This window comes from Lactuca sativa, chromosome 1 (assembly GCF_002870075.4).
Source record: "Lactuca sativa cultivar Salinas chromosome 1, Lsat_Salinas_v11, whole genome shotgun sequence".
NCBI classification, from domain to species: domain Eukaryota; kingdom Viridiplantae; phylum Streptophyta; class Magnoliopsida; order Asterales; family Asteraceae; genus Lactuca; species Lactuca sativa.
The window spans coordinates 72,330,172-72,343,354 of NC_056623.2; the positions used below are offsets into that span (position 1 = coordinate 72,330,172).

The 13,183-nt window shown below is 35.2% G+C and overlaps 1 protein-coding gene and 1 long non-coding RNA gene across 8 annotated transcripts; both read left to right on the forward strand.

The window, feature by feature from the left end:
• The first annotated feature begins 3,055 nt into the window (after positions 1-3,055).
• Positions 3,056-4,633, forward strand: LOC111916546 (uncharacterized). The gene is made up of 3 exons (XM_023912209.1): positions 3,056-4,084; positions 4,183-4,435; positions 4,557-4,633. Exons 1-3 carry the CDS (start codon positions 3,056-3,058, stop codon positions 4,631-4,633), a joined length of 1,359 nt encoding a protein of 452 aa, XP_023767977.1.
• A 676-nt stretch (positions 4,634-5,309) lies between these two features.
• Positions 5,310-7,890, forward strand: LOC111916664 (uncharacterized). Of its 7 annotated transcripts, XR_006191080.2 has the most exons (5): positions 5,310-5,688; positions 5,828-6,200; positions 6,485-6,613; positions 6,700-7,233; positions 7,649-7,890. It is a non-coding gene; the product is annotated as an uncharacterized LOC111916664 (long non-coding RNA). The 7 variants fall into 7 exon arrangements; XR_006191078.2 differs by having other exon boundaries at positions 5,311-5,688; positions 6,485-7,238; XR_002858585.3 differs by having other exon boundaries at positions 5,311-5,688; positions 6,485-7,233; positions 7,615-7,890.
• Positions 7,891-13,183: the final 5,293 nt, after the last annotated feature.

The window sequence follows — 13,183 nt, forward strand, 5'->3', positions numbered from 1 at the left end:
TGTGATACGTACAGTTAGTTAGAGTTTTAAAAGAAAAGTGATTCCCGTTATACACATATTTGTTTGATATGTTATTTATGTGATTGATAGTAATGAATGAATGTAGCTTAAGGATTTTGTTAGAATTTACATGCTAGATTGCCTGCTTAGTTGAGATGCCTTGTTGCCTTATGTGTTGGTTACCATGTGCTAATTGTAGTTTATGTTAATATTAATAAGTTGTTAAGTGAATGGTTTACGGTTGTATGTAGTTAGAATCTCATAAACTTGGAATTCTTGATTTTCCTTATTGCATGTTCCTTTTTTGGTTGGTGCCTTAGGGTTCGATCAGTTATTCGTCTGTCTATTTTACTCTTGACTTTGTACAACTGTGCATTCATAAGGCGACTCGTTGATATTGGTAGAGATTTTGTCTGACATGATAGCGGTGCAGTATCCTATAGAGTCTAGGAAGATTAGTACTATGTGCATTAGTATATATATATATATATATATATGTGTGTGTGTGTGTGTGTGTGTGAGATAGGACGTCTAGTAGTGGCTGTAAGGTGAAACTTAGGACTTTAGCGAAATTCTAAAAACAAGTATGGATATATGTGGAAGATAGTAGATGACCGTACTACCTGGATAACATGATACATACTTGGAGCATGAATGGTCACAAGGGTTCTGAGGAGCTGGTAAATAGTGAATTAATGGGGTGATAACACTATGTATATGTTGTAACCTCTTTCTATTTGTGTCCATAATATGGTAACCACTAGATAGGGAGGGGAGGTTCCGGAACAGGTCTGAGTAAGTCGAATTATATGATATGATTGATGTTACAAGCTGTACTTGATGTTATAGTGGAGATGTTTAGGGCTAGCTAGAGGAGTTAGTCAACCGAGGCCTAGGACTATCACTTATTGTGAGTTTTTTGTTTGTCAACCTCCCATGGTTGATGGGAAGAAGGATCTAATTGCCAGTATGCGATAAATAGGTGAGGTGGAGGGTGCCTTTCGCACCGATTTTCCCTGAGGAGGCATAGGTGAGGTACGTTGTGAACCTGTTACGCCATGTAGTGAAGGATTGGTGGGGCTGTATTATTCAGTCCATTTCTATAACCGAACTACAGCTCATGACTTAGGAGGATTTCAGGACGCGTTTTAGGAGTAATATGTTCCCCCCGGAAGAGATTGCGCGAGTGAACAGAAGTATCTGGCTCTCAAGCAAACTACTGAGTCGGTGACCAAGATCACCAACAAGTTTATGGAGAGGGCGATGTTTTTCCACGAGTGTGTTGCGAATCAGATGATGAAGATTCCCCTTTACTCCATTTAAGTAACTTCCTTGATTTAGAATATCATAGTATTTTAACGCCAATGACAATATTATATTACAATTAGATGTTTTTTTTTTTACATAAAAGAACCTATGAGGACTTTCATTGAGCACTACATCCATGAATTCCATCCAGAAATTGGAGAACATATGAACCGGGGAGTCTTTTATAAAACATAAACAAATAGAAGAATGATCAAGAATTTTAACAGACCTTAAATGGTAATGGATGAATGGATACTATTTCAGAATCTCAACAAAATCTCAATTGTACCCTTTTAGCATTAAAAAACATAATAGAATATAAAATCAAACGCATGTAAATCCTATACACAGCACATAATTGAATCTTTCAACTTCAACAGAAACAAGAAATAAAATATTGTAGGGAAAGATTGAAGAACATACCTAAATGAATAGGAATTAAGGAAAAAGAGCAATAGCGGCAACGAAAACGTTAACAACATGGAGAATTAAGACAATTTTGATGAGTGAAACTGTTGATCCTTGAAGAGTAACCAAACCTATTAAAACTTACCAAAAAGATGTTGACAAAAGCCTTTTAAACATAATCGCCATCAAAACAATATATCATTATATTCTTCAAAATTAAATAAGTTGTAATCAAAATCAAACGAAAATGAAACAGTTTTCCAAAAACATAACCTTGGTTGTATTCCAAGAACGATGGACATTGAAGGAAAGCTTCGTTAGAAGTCAATGAGGTAAGAACGGATAAAAACGACAGTAGCAGAAAGGTAGACATCATTGCAACAGTAGCATAAAGATAGACATCATTGCAACCGTTATGGAAAACCAATTGCAATTAGCATGGTGGTTTATCGCTTGGCGAGAAAAAAAAAATGAAGATGAAGGAAAGGATTGAATGTGTGGGATTAAAAATTGGATAAGATTTGATTCGTGATTTACTTGGACTAAGTTTAGGAATTTTCTGATTTTGTGGGATTGATTAAAGATTTGATTAAATCTACAATTTAATTGATAAATGATTTTAAATTTAGATTTCCTAATTTACAGAGATAGATTTGTGTATATGTAATTTAAGTTGAAACCAAAAGTTGCAGGCTATAAGACTGAAAGACCTGTAGCATTAAAATAATTTTTTTATTAGAGAAGATATTAAAATAATAATAATAATTAGTAGTAGTTTTTTTCGTATGTCCCCTGCTTTTGGGCTTAAACTGTGCACGCGACGTGGGCTTCTCCCCATTCCATTATTTATATATATATATATATATATATATATATATATATATATATATATATATATATATATATATATATATATATATATATATATATATATATATATATATATTAAAGTTGGGATTTTTTCCAAAATAGACCTTATATTTACACTTTTTTTCTATTTAAACCAAATGTTTTACTTTTTTCCTAAAAAGACCACATTTTTGGAGGATCTTTGTTATTTAGAAGAGATAACCGGTTGACTAAGTCAATAGCCGGTATCAAGTACGTATGTATCTCATCCCCTCCATTATACGTCGCTTCTCTTCTTCTACACTTGTCGCTAGGTTTCATTGTTGCGATTCTAGATACACAAGTCCATATGCAAAACTAGGGATTTTTCTGAAATTGCTCAAGAAGAAAGCCATGGCATCCAACAACGATGCCAAGAAGAAAACTAAGAAAAACAAAAAAAAAATACGCTGATTATGAAGATCCCGAAGATTAAATACTCGTATCAGACATGCCCATGGACTATGAGAGGGAAAAGGTAATAACTGTTTCATTCCAATCTGTTAAAGATCCTTTTCTTACCAAACTTTTTGAAGATGAATATGAGTTTTTTGGTGAAAAAGATGAATATGTAGATGATTTAGTTCATCTAGAAGATGACGAGAATGACATTTTTTGTTCCAATTCAGTCCATGATCCCACCATAGAGTGGAATCTCATGGAACCAAAGGTTGGAGAGAAATATCAAAATTTTTCTCAATTGAAAAATTGTCTTATTAACTACGTTGTGGCCCATGGGTATCCCCTAAGGTTTGAGAAACTTGTAAGTACTAGGTTAGTAGCTAGATGTGGTAGAGATACAGACAAAAAAGAATGTGATTTTCGTTTGTATGCATCATGGATGAACACAGAAAGAACAGTCCAAGTAAAGTCAATGAAAAAGAAGCACTCGTGTTCAAGAAAGTTTACTTTTGGACACCTTGTATCCCCTCAATGGATTGCTTCTCATCTTGTGAAGGAGATTGTTTTCAACCCATCTATTAAACTTAAAGAACTGAGGGAACTCATTAGGACAAAATTCAAGATCACCCTATCTCTCAGTAAATGTAACAGGGCTAAACATAAGGCAATGGTGATGATTGAAGGGAAGGCTAGTGATCATTATGCTAGAATTTGGGACTATGCTGCAGAAATACAAAGATCCAACCCTGGTAGTACTGTGCAAGTGGGTGTAAACCTTAATCCTGATGGAAAACATTACTTTTATAGATTCTATGTATGCTTTCATGCATTGAAAACAGGATGGATTGCTGGATGTAGGAGAGTCATAGGATTAGATGGGTGCTTTTTGAAAGGGCAAGTAAAGGGTCAACTCCTAACAGCTATAGGAAGGGATGCCAATAACCAAGTATATCCTATATGTTGGGTTATGGTAAACATTGAGAACAAGCAAAACTGGAAATGGTTCTTGGAGCTTCTTAGTGAGGATGTTGGAGTACAAGAAGGTGGAGGTCTTACAGTTATATCAGACCAACATAAGGTATATTGTTATTCTTGTTCCCTATGTCATAAATTTCAAAATTTTCTTCTCCATTTTTTCATAAAAAAAAGTGTCAAATAACATTGTTATTCTTTTAGGGGCTACTTGAAGCAGTAAAGGAGGTCTTACCAAATGCGGAGCATAGACAATGTGTTCGCCATATATACGCAGACTTTAAGAAGTCATATAAAGGAGAAGAGTACAAAGATTTGTTTTGGGCTGCTGCTGGTTGCACTGTCGAACCTGAATTCATATCTGTGATGGAGAGATTGAAGGCTATAGATGTGGGTGCATATGAATACTTAATGTCCCATAACCCGAGCTCATGGAGTCGTGCTTACTTTTGTCAAGGTAAGTATTTCATTTTCCTTTTTACTTAAATTTTTTCTTTATATTTTAAAATAGCACTTAACATTTGGTGTTTGCACTTAACATTTGTGGTTGGACGTTTTTGCCCTTGTTGATGTGCTAGATTGTGCTAGATTGAACAAAGGAATGAGCAATTCCAATGCAACCAAAGTGGATGAATTTGTAAATCAAAGTGGATAAGGTTGTTGTGATTTATGTAAAGCTGAAAACAAAAATCTGAAAATCTGAAATCTGAAAAACAGAAATCTAAAAATATAAATCTGAAAATCTGAAATCTGAAAACAGCAATTTGAAAATCTGAAATTTGAAAACAACAATCTAAAAATCTGAAATCTAAAAATATAAATCTGAAATCAGCAATCTGAAAATTTAAAATCTGAAATCTGAAAATATAAATCTGAAAACAGCAATTTGAAAATCTGAAAACAACAATTTGAAAATCTAAAATCTGAATACAGAATTTTGAAATCTGAAAAACATAAATCTGAAAAACAAGTATACTTATTTTTTTAACAGATAGAACATGTGAATATCATTATAACATATTCGAGTTTGAGTTTCATAGCTTTCAACAAATAAAAAATTGTCCGTAATTAAGAGTCTAATAACTTTTAAAGATCAAAACTAGCTCAACATGTTTGATAATGTTCACAATCAAAAAGATTCTTAACTATTATAATTTATAGAAAATAAATTGTGCAGTTCTTAAATAAAAAATCATTTGTTATCGACAATCATGTTTATATAAAAAATCATTTGTTATCGACAATCATGTTTATACAGAAAAAGGATAAAATGGTCATTTACTGATAATAAATCTGAAAAACAAGTATCTTTATTTTTTTTAACAATAGAGCATGTGAGGCTTTTGAGAACGGTGTTAGTGAAATCCTTGTTGGTTGTAACCCCCACCCCTCCACCGCCTAATCCAGTTCCCGTTTAATTTCTACTCATTGTTACAGAACCGTCTTCGTTTCCCCCTCCTCGAAGCTTCTTCTACCTCTGCTTCCTCCACCGTCTTTTAGATATTAGTTCCCACCGCTTATCTTAGTTTTCTCCACACCGCCGCTTCAATCCATTCTTCCAGTATAAAAAAAAGCGACCGTCTACCTCTCCATAACCAGCGAACTCAATGTCACGTTTTCTGTCTGCTTCCGTGATCATGTCTACACGTATTGCAACAAACACATATCTAGAAATTGGCTAACAGTCGAAGAAGACGATGATGTCGGAGAGTAAGCGTTGTTCGCCAATTTTTCTTTCGTCGCTGTTTCCCTCTTCTTTTCCCTTCTTCATCGAACCTTTTAGTTTTCTGATTAACTTCTCCTCTACTGAAACCCTAATTTTTTTTTTTATTGTTGATTTATGGTACAGATGCCAGAATATAAGAATGATGGGGAGGAGTGAGGTCATGAGGGGAATCTGATGGAGCTTAACCTGGAACGACCTGATTATGCATATACAAATATTAGAAGCTATATCATTTCAAGAAGGAGATATTGAAAGGAGAAGAAGCGATCGACTTCATTCGATTGATCTCTTCCAGTCATCCAGATACCAATCGACATGCTTTTTGTGATACATCTTTGGGTTGTGTGAAGAATTTCTATCGTTGACGGAAGGATCGATTGCGATGCTTTCTCTGGCAGATTCCCTCTTTCCATTCCCGACTCCCACTTCTCGCCTCTTTCTTAACCACCGCTTTTGGTGGGATTCCGACGCCGTTTCGATCTGCCAATCGCCGCCGGTAACCATCTCTTTCTTCGCCGTTCTTTCAGGAAATCCTCCATTTTCTTCGAAACTTTTTGGTTACTAAATATGATTTGCGTTGTGTGTAAGTGTGTTCGACATTTTGTACGTATCAACCAATAATTTGTAGAGTAAAATCCATATATCAAATACATACACCTCTAATATAGTTACAGAAAGAGAAACGTATATTACAGAAATAAAGTCTCTAGAATTTATAGCATTGAAAATTTTCTATGTCATTGAAATCAGAAATTTTATTGTACACATGCATATATACAGGGACAGAGAAAGCGATCTCTGATATAATTTGAATCTAGCAAGAAAAATTGATCAATATCACTGAGCTTTTCCAGAAATTTTGGCATTTGGGAATTCAGATCATTTAAGAGATATCTGAAGAAACCGATTGTAAGTTAATTGTTCTCTTTCAATTCATTACAGTTTAATAGAACAGGTCTCCAATTACACATGAAATTTAATTATGCCGTACCCAGTTGATATTGAGTTTTGAAGTTGAGTTTCACAATGTATCCCAACTGCTTGATGAAATGCTTGAACCAGATTCTTCTTTACTATATTTTTCCATGCTTACTACAGGTAAAGGATATAAATATTGTTTATGTTTGTCCAAATTGATATGCTTTTCATTGTAGATTGAAAGTTTTTGTGGTATTCTTGACAACCTGTTCAAGGTTTGTGGAAGTTGATGATGACTACATTCAAGATGATTTCAACCTCTTTGGGTTAAGCATTCAAGTTCCTTATTTTGATTTTGCACTTGATCTAATCTTAGATGCAGAATCTTCTAATGGTAAGTTGCATTATTTTTTCTGAATGTTAGATATGTGATTTTATTGCTTTGTATGTAGGTCATTACTTCGAGATTGCAGGAGTTGGGCCAACTCTAAGCCGAGGGACCAAATTTGACAAATCGTGAAACTGTGGTGGTCATAATATGATGTGCAATTGGCAGATTTTTTATCTATATCAAATCCGGAATCAAACAACTGAACTGAAATGTAAGAATGGTAAGGTACATTTATAGTACAGACAGCAATCAGTTGATCTGGATATATATATATATATATATATATATATATATATATATATATATATATATATATATATATATATATATATATATATATATATATATATATATATATATATATATATATATAAATGGATTTAAGAGTTCCAATTTAACAAAATGTGTTGGGTAAATAAGTTAATATTTGGTTTATCCGTTCATTGAGTCAACGGATATATTTAGTAACATTTTAAGTGAAATTCCATTTATGTATTTAACTATTACTGGAATCCATTACTCATCTCCAATAATTTTACTATTTTATATTTTATTGAAGCCATATCAAAGCACATTATATAGTTATTTCCTACTAATGCAGCACTTTTCGTTTATTGGTGTCTCAAAATTAGCAGCAATACCAACCACTTTGGAACAGGGAAAGGTTGACCTTCACATTTCCCCTAATAGATGATGTTGTGACTAAAATGCACCTGCCAAAAATCCGTTGGGTGATTCATTGATCCAAATTTGAAAATCTTCTACTAATACTTATTATTTTATCTATAATCGCAAATCGTAACCCACAATTGCATTGTACTTGCACTTTTTTTAACTGATAAAAACAATGTATTGTCATACTCATTAACGACTCTAATTGAGATTGCAATAACCATAACAAAAAAAAAATTGAAAATTGAAGGCTTCCGACCCCCGCAAAGCGGGGGGCACTTCTCTAGTTTATATGAAGTTTTATTTTTTTAGCCGACTAAAATCATCGGCTTTTAGCCCAAGAACCGAAAAACCTAATGGGTCATCTCCCTGACCCGACTTCTGTAGTTTCTTGTTTCCTAACTTCTTAGACTTTCTGATTCCTAATTCTTGCTAAATAATTTTTTAAATATTATACTCTATCTCTCTACCAAAAAAACACTTCTTTCAATTCAATATAATGATCCAATGCAAAAACATGGTTACATCTCTGTTTAAAACCTGAAAATCGCAAATAAATTTCAATTCGATTGAGTACGCCGGGTTTATCAAAATCTGAGCAAAGACATAATCAATTACTTATATTATAACAAAATCGAAGTTTCAAAAAGGGTTTACATGCAATTCAACGTATTGTCCTTGATTACAACCCCTTCCTCTTCTTAAATTTCTAGGGTTTCTAATAGTTTTGGATTTTATCCCAATCGTGTATGTGATGCATTTTATCGTTAAAATTACGCTCCAAAATTATCATCCACGAGTGACTATTTTATTGTTTAATGTGTAACATAATATTACGTGACATCCCCAAATTTTTCGGCCAGAAAAGACCGATTTAATTTATGCTTTTAAAATAAAATCAGAGTAATTTTTTAAAAGATGTTGCGGAATTTGTCCCCAAAACAAAACATGATAAAAAGTGATCAAAATATTTCTTAAAGAAAATATGTATTTTCATTATATATCAAAACCTCGGGTTGACATGTTCCAATATAGACCAAAAGCACAAACAATATATCATAAGCCTTACAACAGTTATTTACAATCATTGACCTATAATCCAAAAATCCATCTTCATCATCCAAACTATGCTCTGGGTCCACTACCTCTAATATAAAAACCTGAGTGGGTTTGGCTTGGGAGCTTGGTGAACATATAAGGTTTTTCAACCCACAAAAAATAATAAATTTATTAATTTCATCGACCAACAATAAATTTATTAATTTCATCAACCAACAATAACCCTGATTACCTGTTTCCGTTATCTTCACTTTACGTCCCTAAACACCTATCACAAGGGACCTAGCCTAAGGATCATCATCGGGATGGACACTACTGCTAAGGGGATTTCTCAGCCATACATGTCCTAAGGCAACCTTGAGAGGGATGGGGTACACCAATGAACTTATAGTTCACTAACACCTACAGGTTGCAAACCTGCTAGCATTCCATTGGACTGTCTAGAAAGGTCCGTGGTCGTCATCTATACTCCGCTAGATGACTACAACAACAACTATTTCATCTACACATGTTATACCCAACATATTTGTAGATAAAAATACATATACAATTTAAATCATTTTAAAACTTATATAAAACATTCATTCAACACCCGTCTCAAATAAATAAACAATAAATATACACATAGCACGTATTTTGTAGAAAATACTTCGTATCTATGTGTAAGGTGAAAGTAACTACACACTCACATGATTTAACGATAATCGGGAAGCACTTTGTTTCTTAAAACGATCGTTTCCGATGAAACCGGGACCTTTAATGAGAACTGGGCCTTGCGAGTGTTGAGCTTCAAATCAAAAAGATAAATTTCTCGGGGTCTTCGGGCACTTGGGGACGATCTTCGGGTGTTAGGTATGACCCGGGGGCTTCGGGAGATGCAAAATAGCTTGAAAGAAGGTGTATGGTGTAAAAAGTGTGAAATTTACAAACAAACCGGGAGGGTTCGCACATCCCTTTATATAGGGCGAGGCTTCGGCCAAAGGGGGAAAGGAGAAGACACCGATCGACACGGGTCCGAGCTCGGATGCGCCACAGTTAGACACGCGACAACTTAGGACTACACCTTGCTTTGTTCGAATCAGCAGGCGGACACGGAGCGGGCTCGCATGCGAGGCGACGCGACTGATTCCGAGCGATGCATGTGAAATTTGTCGGATTTTGTGCCCCGAACTTCAAAAATACCTAACTTTTGCATCCGAGCTCCGTTTCAACATTCTTTATATGCACACGTAGGTGAGATTATACTCTACAACTTTTGTTTAGACTTCGTCAACTAATTTTTACTTTACTTTTAATATTATTATTTTTAACAGACCGGGATAGAAAAATCCGTTAAAAATTCATAACTTCTTCATCCGACGTCCGTTTTCGTCTGTGTTTTTATCGTTGTACTACTATTGAAGAGACCTTCGACTCTCATTTAGGCAGTGTCGGCTAAAACTCACTCGATCTAAAATTCGAGTTTCTAGCAGTCTACTACTAAGCTGAAACTTAGAAAAATCATATCTTCCTCATATGAAGCCAGATTTGTGCATTCTTTTTATGAAAATTCTCGGTTTAAAGAATACTAAGACTTTCATTTAGATCATTAATGCTAAAAATCACTTTATCATAAATTCACTTTTTACGTCACACAACGTCATGCCGGTTCTATCGCGAAACTTCGACAGGTCATAACTTCTTCATTATAACTCGGATCTCGGTATTCTTTATATCTCCAGAATCCTTATTTCAACCGCTGCAACTTTCTTCATAGATATCGACTTTATCTAACATTTATTTTCGACGTTTATTTTTATCCTTAACTCATTAAATTATAATAATTAAGCGTAAAAAACATAATAATTAAATAATACATCTTTATTATTTCAAAATAAGTTACAAAGGTTGGCCTACACTATTACATCATCATTAGTGTCTAGCCTAGAAACACGGGCGTTACAATTCTCTCCCCCTTAGGATGATTCCGTCCCCGGAATCATACATCAGCAAACAAATGCGGATAGTAACTCATCATGTCACTCTCCGTTTCCCAGGTGAGATTTGGACCATTCGTATGTTTCCATCGCACAAGCACTAAATCGAACATCTTGCGTCACAACTTCCTAGTCTTACGGTCAACGATTGCTTCTAGTTCTTCGATTAACCTCTTGCTTTCATCCAACCTTAATTATGAAGTTGGAATTATGTCGGGAACATCTCCCGTGAACTTTCTCAAATAACACACATGGAAAGTGTTATGAATACCATCTAGTTCTTCTGGTAATTCTAGTTTGCAAGCTTGGTTCCCAATCCTCTGAAAGAACTTTAAACGGTCCAATAAACCTTAGGCTTAATTTTCCTTTTTTACCAAATCTTATAAGTCCTTTCCACAACGAGACTTTAAGTAAAACCAAATCTCCAACTTCGAATGTTAGCGGTTGTCTTTTCTTGTCAGCATAGCTCTTTTGACGATCCTGAGCTGCTAACATTCTTTCCCTAATCACTTTCAACTTTTCAGCAGTCTGATGAACTATCTCGGGTCCCATAAACCGCTTTTCCCTAGCTTCAAGCCAACATGACGACGTTCGACACTTTTGTCTATACAAATCCTGATACGGTGCCATCTTGATGCTCGAATGAAAACTATTATTGTAGGAAAATTCTACTAAAGGTAATTGTTCATCCCAGTTACCTTGGGATTCCAGGATACATGCTCGTAGCATATCCTCCAATGTTTGAATCGTTCGTTCGCTCTGACCATCAGTTTGCGGATGGTAGGCTGTACTTAGGCACAATTTCGTACCCAATTCCTCTTGTAGACTTCTCCAAAACCGCGACGTGAAACGACTATCACGATCTGATACAATCGTTAAAGGAACACCGTGAACTTTCAGTATCTCTTTCACATAAACGTTTGCAAGCTTTTCTATAGACCATTTCTCATTGGCTGCTATGAAATGTGCACTTTTTGTAAATTGATCGACGAACACCCAAATGATGTCGTGGCCGCTTTTTGTTCTAGGCAGTTTAGTCACAAAATCCATGGTGATGTCTTCTCATTTACCCATGGGTACAGGTAAAGGTTCTAAACTCCCATACGGTTTCTAATTTTGTGCCTTAAACCTCACACATGTTACACATTCGGTTACATACTTTGCAACATCGAGCTTCATCGTCGGCCACCAGTAGTAGGGTTTTAGATCCCTATACTTTTTTGTGCTGCCGGGATGAATCGAGTACATGGTCTTTTGAGCTTCTTCCACCAGAATGTCTCTTAATCCTCCTGTCTTAGGTACCCAAATCCTATCTTGGAATACCTTCAACCCTTGGTTGTTTGTACCAACCACTAACGTTTTGCCCAAACGTTCTTCCTTTCAGTCATTTTTCTCTGAAGCTTCCTCCTGAGCTTTCTTTATACTTTCCATAATTGTCAAGACAACTTCAATTCTAAATTCTCTTGCCCTTTTCTTGTCAAGGTTTACCTTCTGACTGAGAGCATTAGTGACAACATTTGCTTTACCAGGGTGGTAAAGTATCTCACAGTCATAGTCCTTGAGTAACTCTAGCCAGATTCGTTGCCTCATGTACAATTCTTTCTGATTAAAGAGATATTGAAGACTCTTATGATCAGTGAAAAGTTTGCATTTTGTGCCATAGAGGTAATGCCTCCATATCTTTAGGGCAAATACTACCACTGCCAACTCCAGATCATGAGTGGGGTAGTTCTTTTCATGCTATTTCAATTGTCTCGATGCATATGCTATCACCTTATCCTTTTGGGTCAGAACACAACCTAACCCAACTCCATATGCATCACTATAAACTGCAAAGTCTTCAATTCCTTCGGACAAAGAAAGAATCGGTGCTTCACATAATTTCTTCTGTAACTTCTCAAAGGCTTCCTTATGCTTTTCACTCCAAGTATAAGTAGCTCATTTGTGGGTCAAAGCTATCAATGGAGCAACTATCAAAGAAAAGCCTTGGATAAATCTTCGATAATATCAAGCTAATCCTAGAAAGCTTCGGATCTCCATAGGACTCTTTGGTTGTTACCACTTTGTTATAGCTTCAATCTTAGCTGGACCAACCATAGTCCCTTCTTGGTTAACCACATGACCAGAAAATTGGACTTCTTGAATTCAAAAATCACATTTGGAGTACTTCGCATACAAATTCTCCTTCTTTAATACTTCTAACACTTCTCGCAAGTATTTTCCATGCTCCTCCTGGCTTTTTTAGTAAATCAGAATGTCATCTATGAACACTATCACAAATTTATCAAGGAATGGTTTGCAAACCCTATTCATCAAATCCATGAAGGTTGCTGGAGCATTGGTTAGTCCAAATGACATAACCAAAAACTCGTAGTGTCCATATCTTGTTCTGAACGTTGTCTTCTCAATATCCTGCTCTCTTACCTTTAGCTGATGATATCCTGACCTATGATCAATCTTCGA

Coding starts and splice junctions, on each gene's coding strand:
- LOC111916546 (XM_023912209.1), top strand. CDS start 3,056: ATGCCCATGGACTATGAGAGGGAAAAGGTAATAACTGTTTCATTCCAA. Junction 4,085..4,182: donor TTATATCAGACCAACATAAG/GTATATTGTTAT, acceptor TTATTCTTTTAG/GGGCTACTTGAAGCAGTAAA. Junction 4,436..4,556: donor TCGTGCTTACTTTTGTCAAG/GTAAGTATTTCA, acceptor TTGATGTGCTAG/ATTGTGCTAGATTGAACAAA.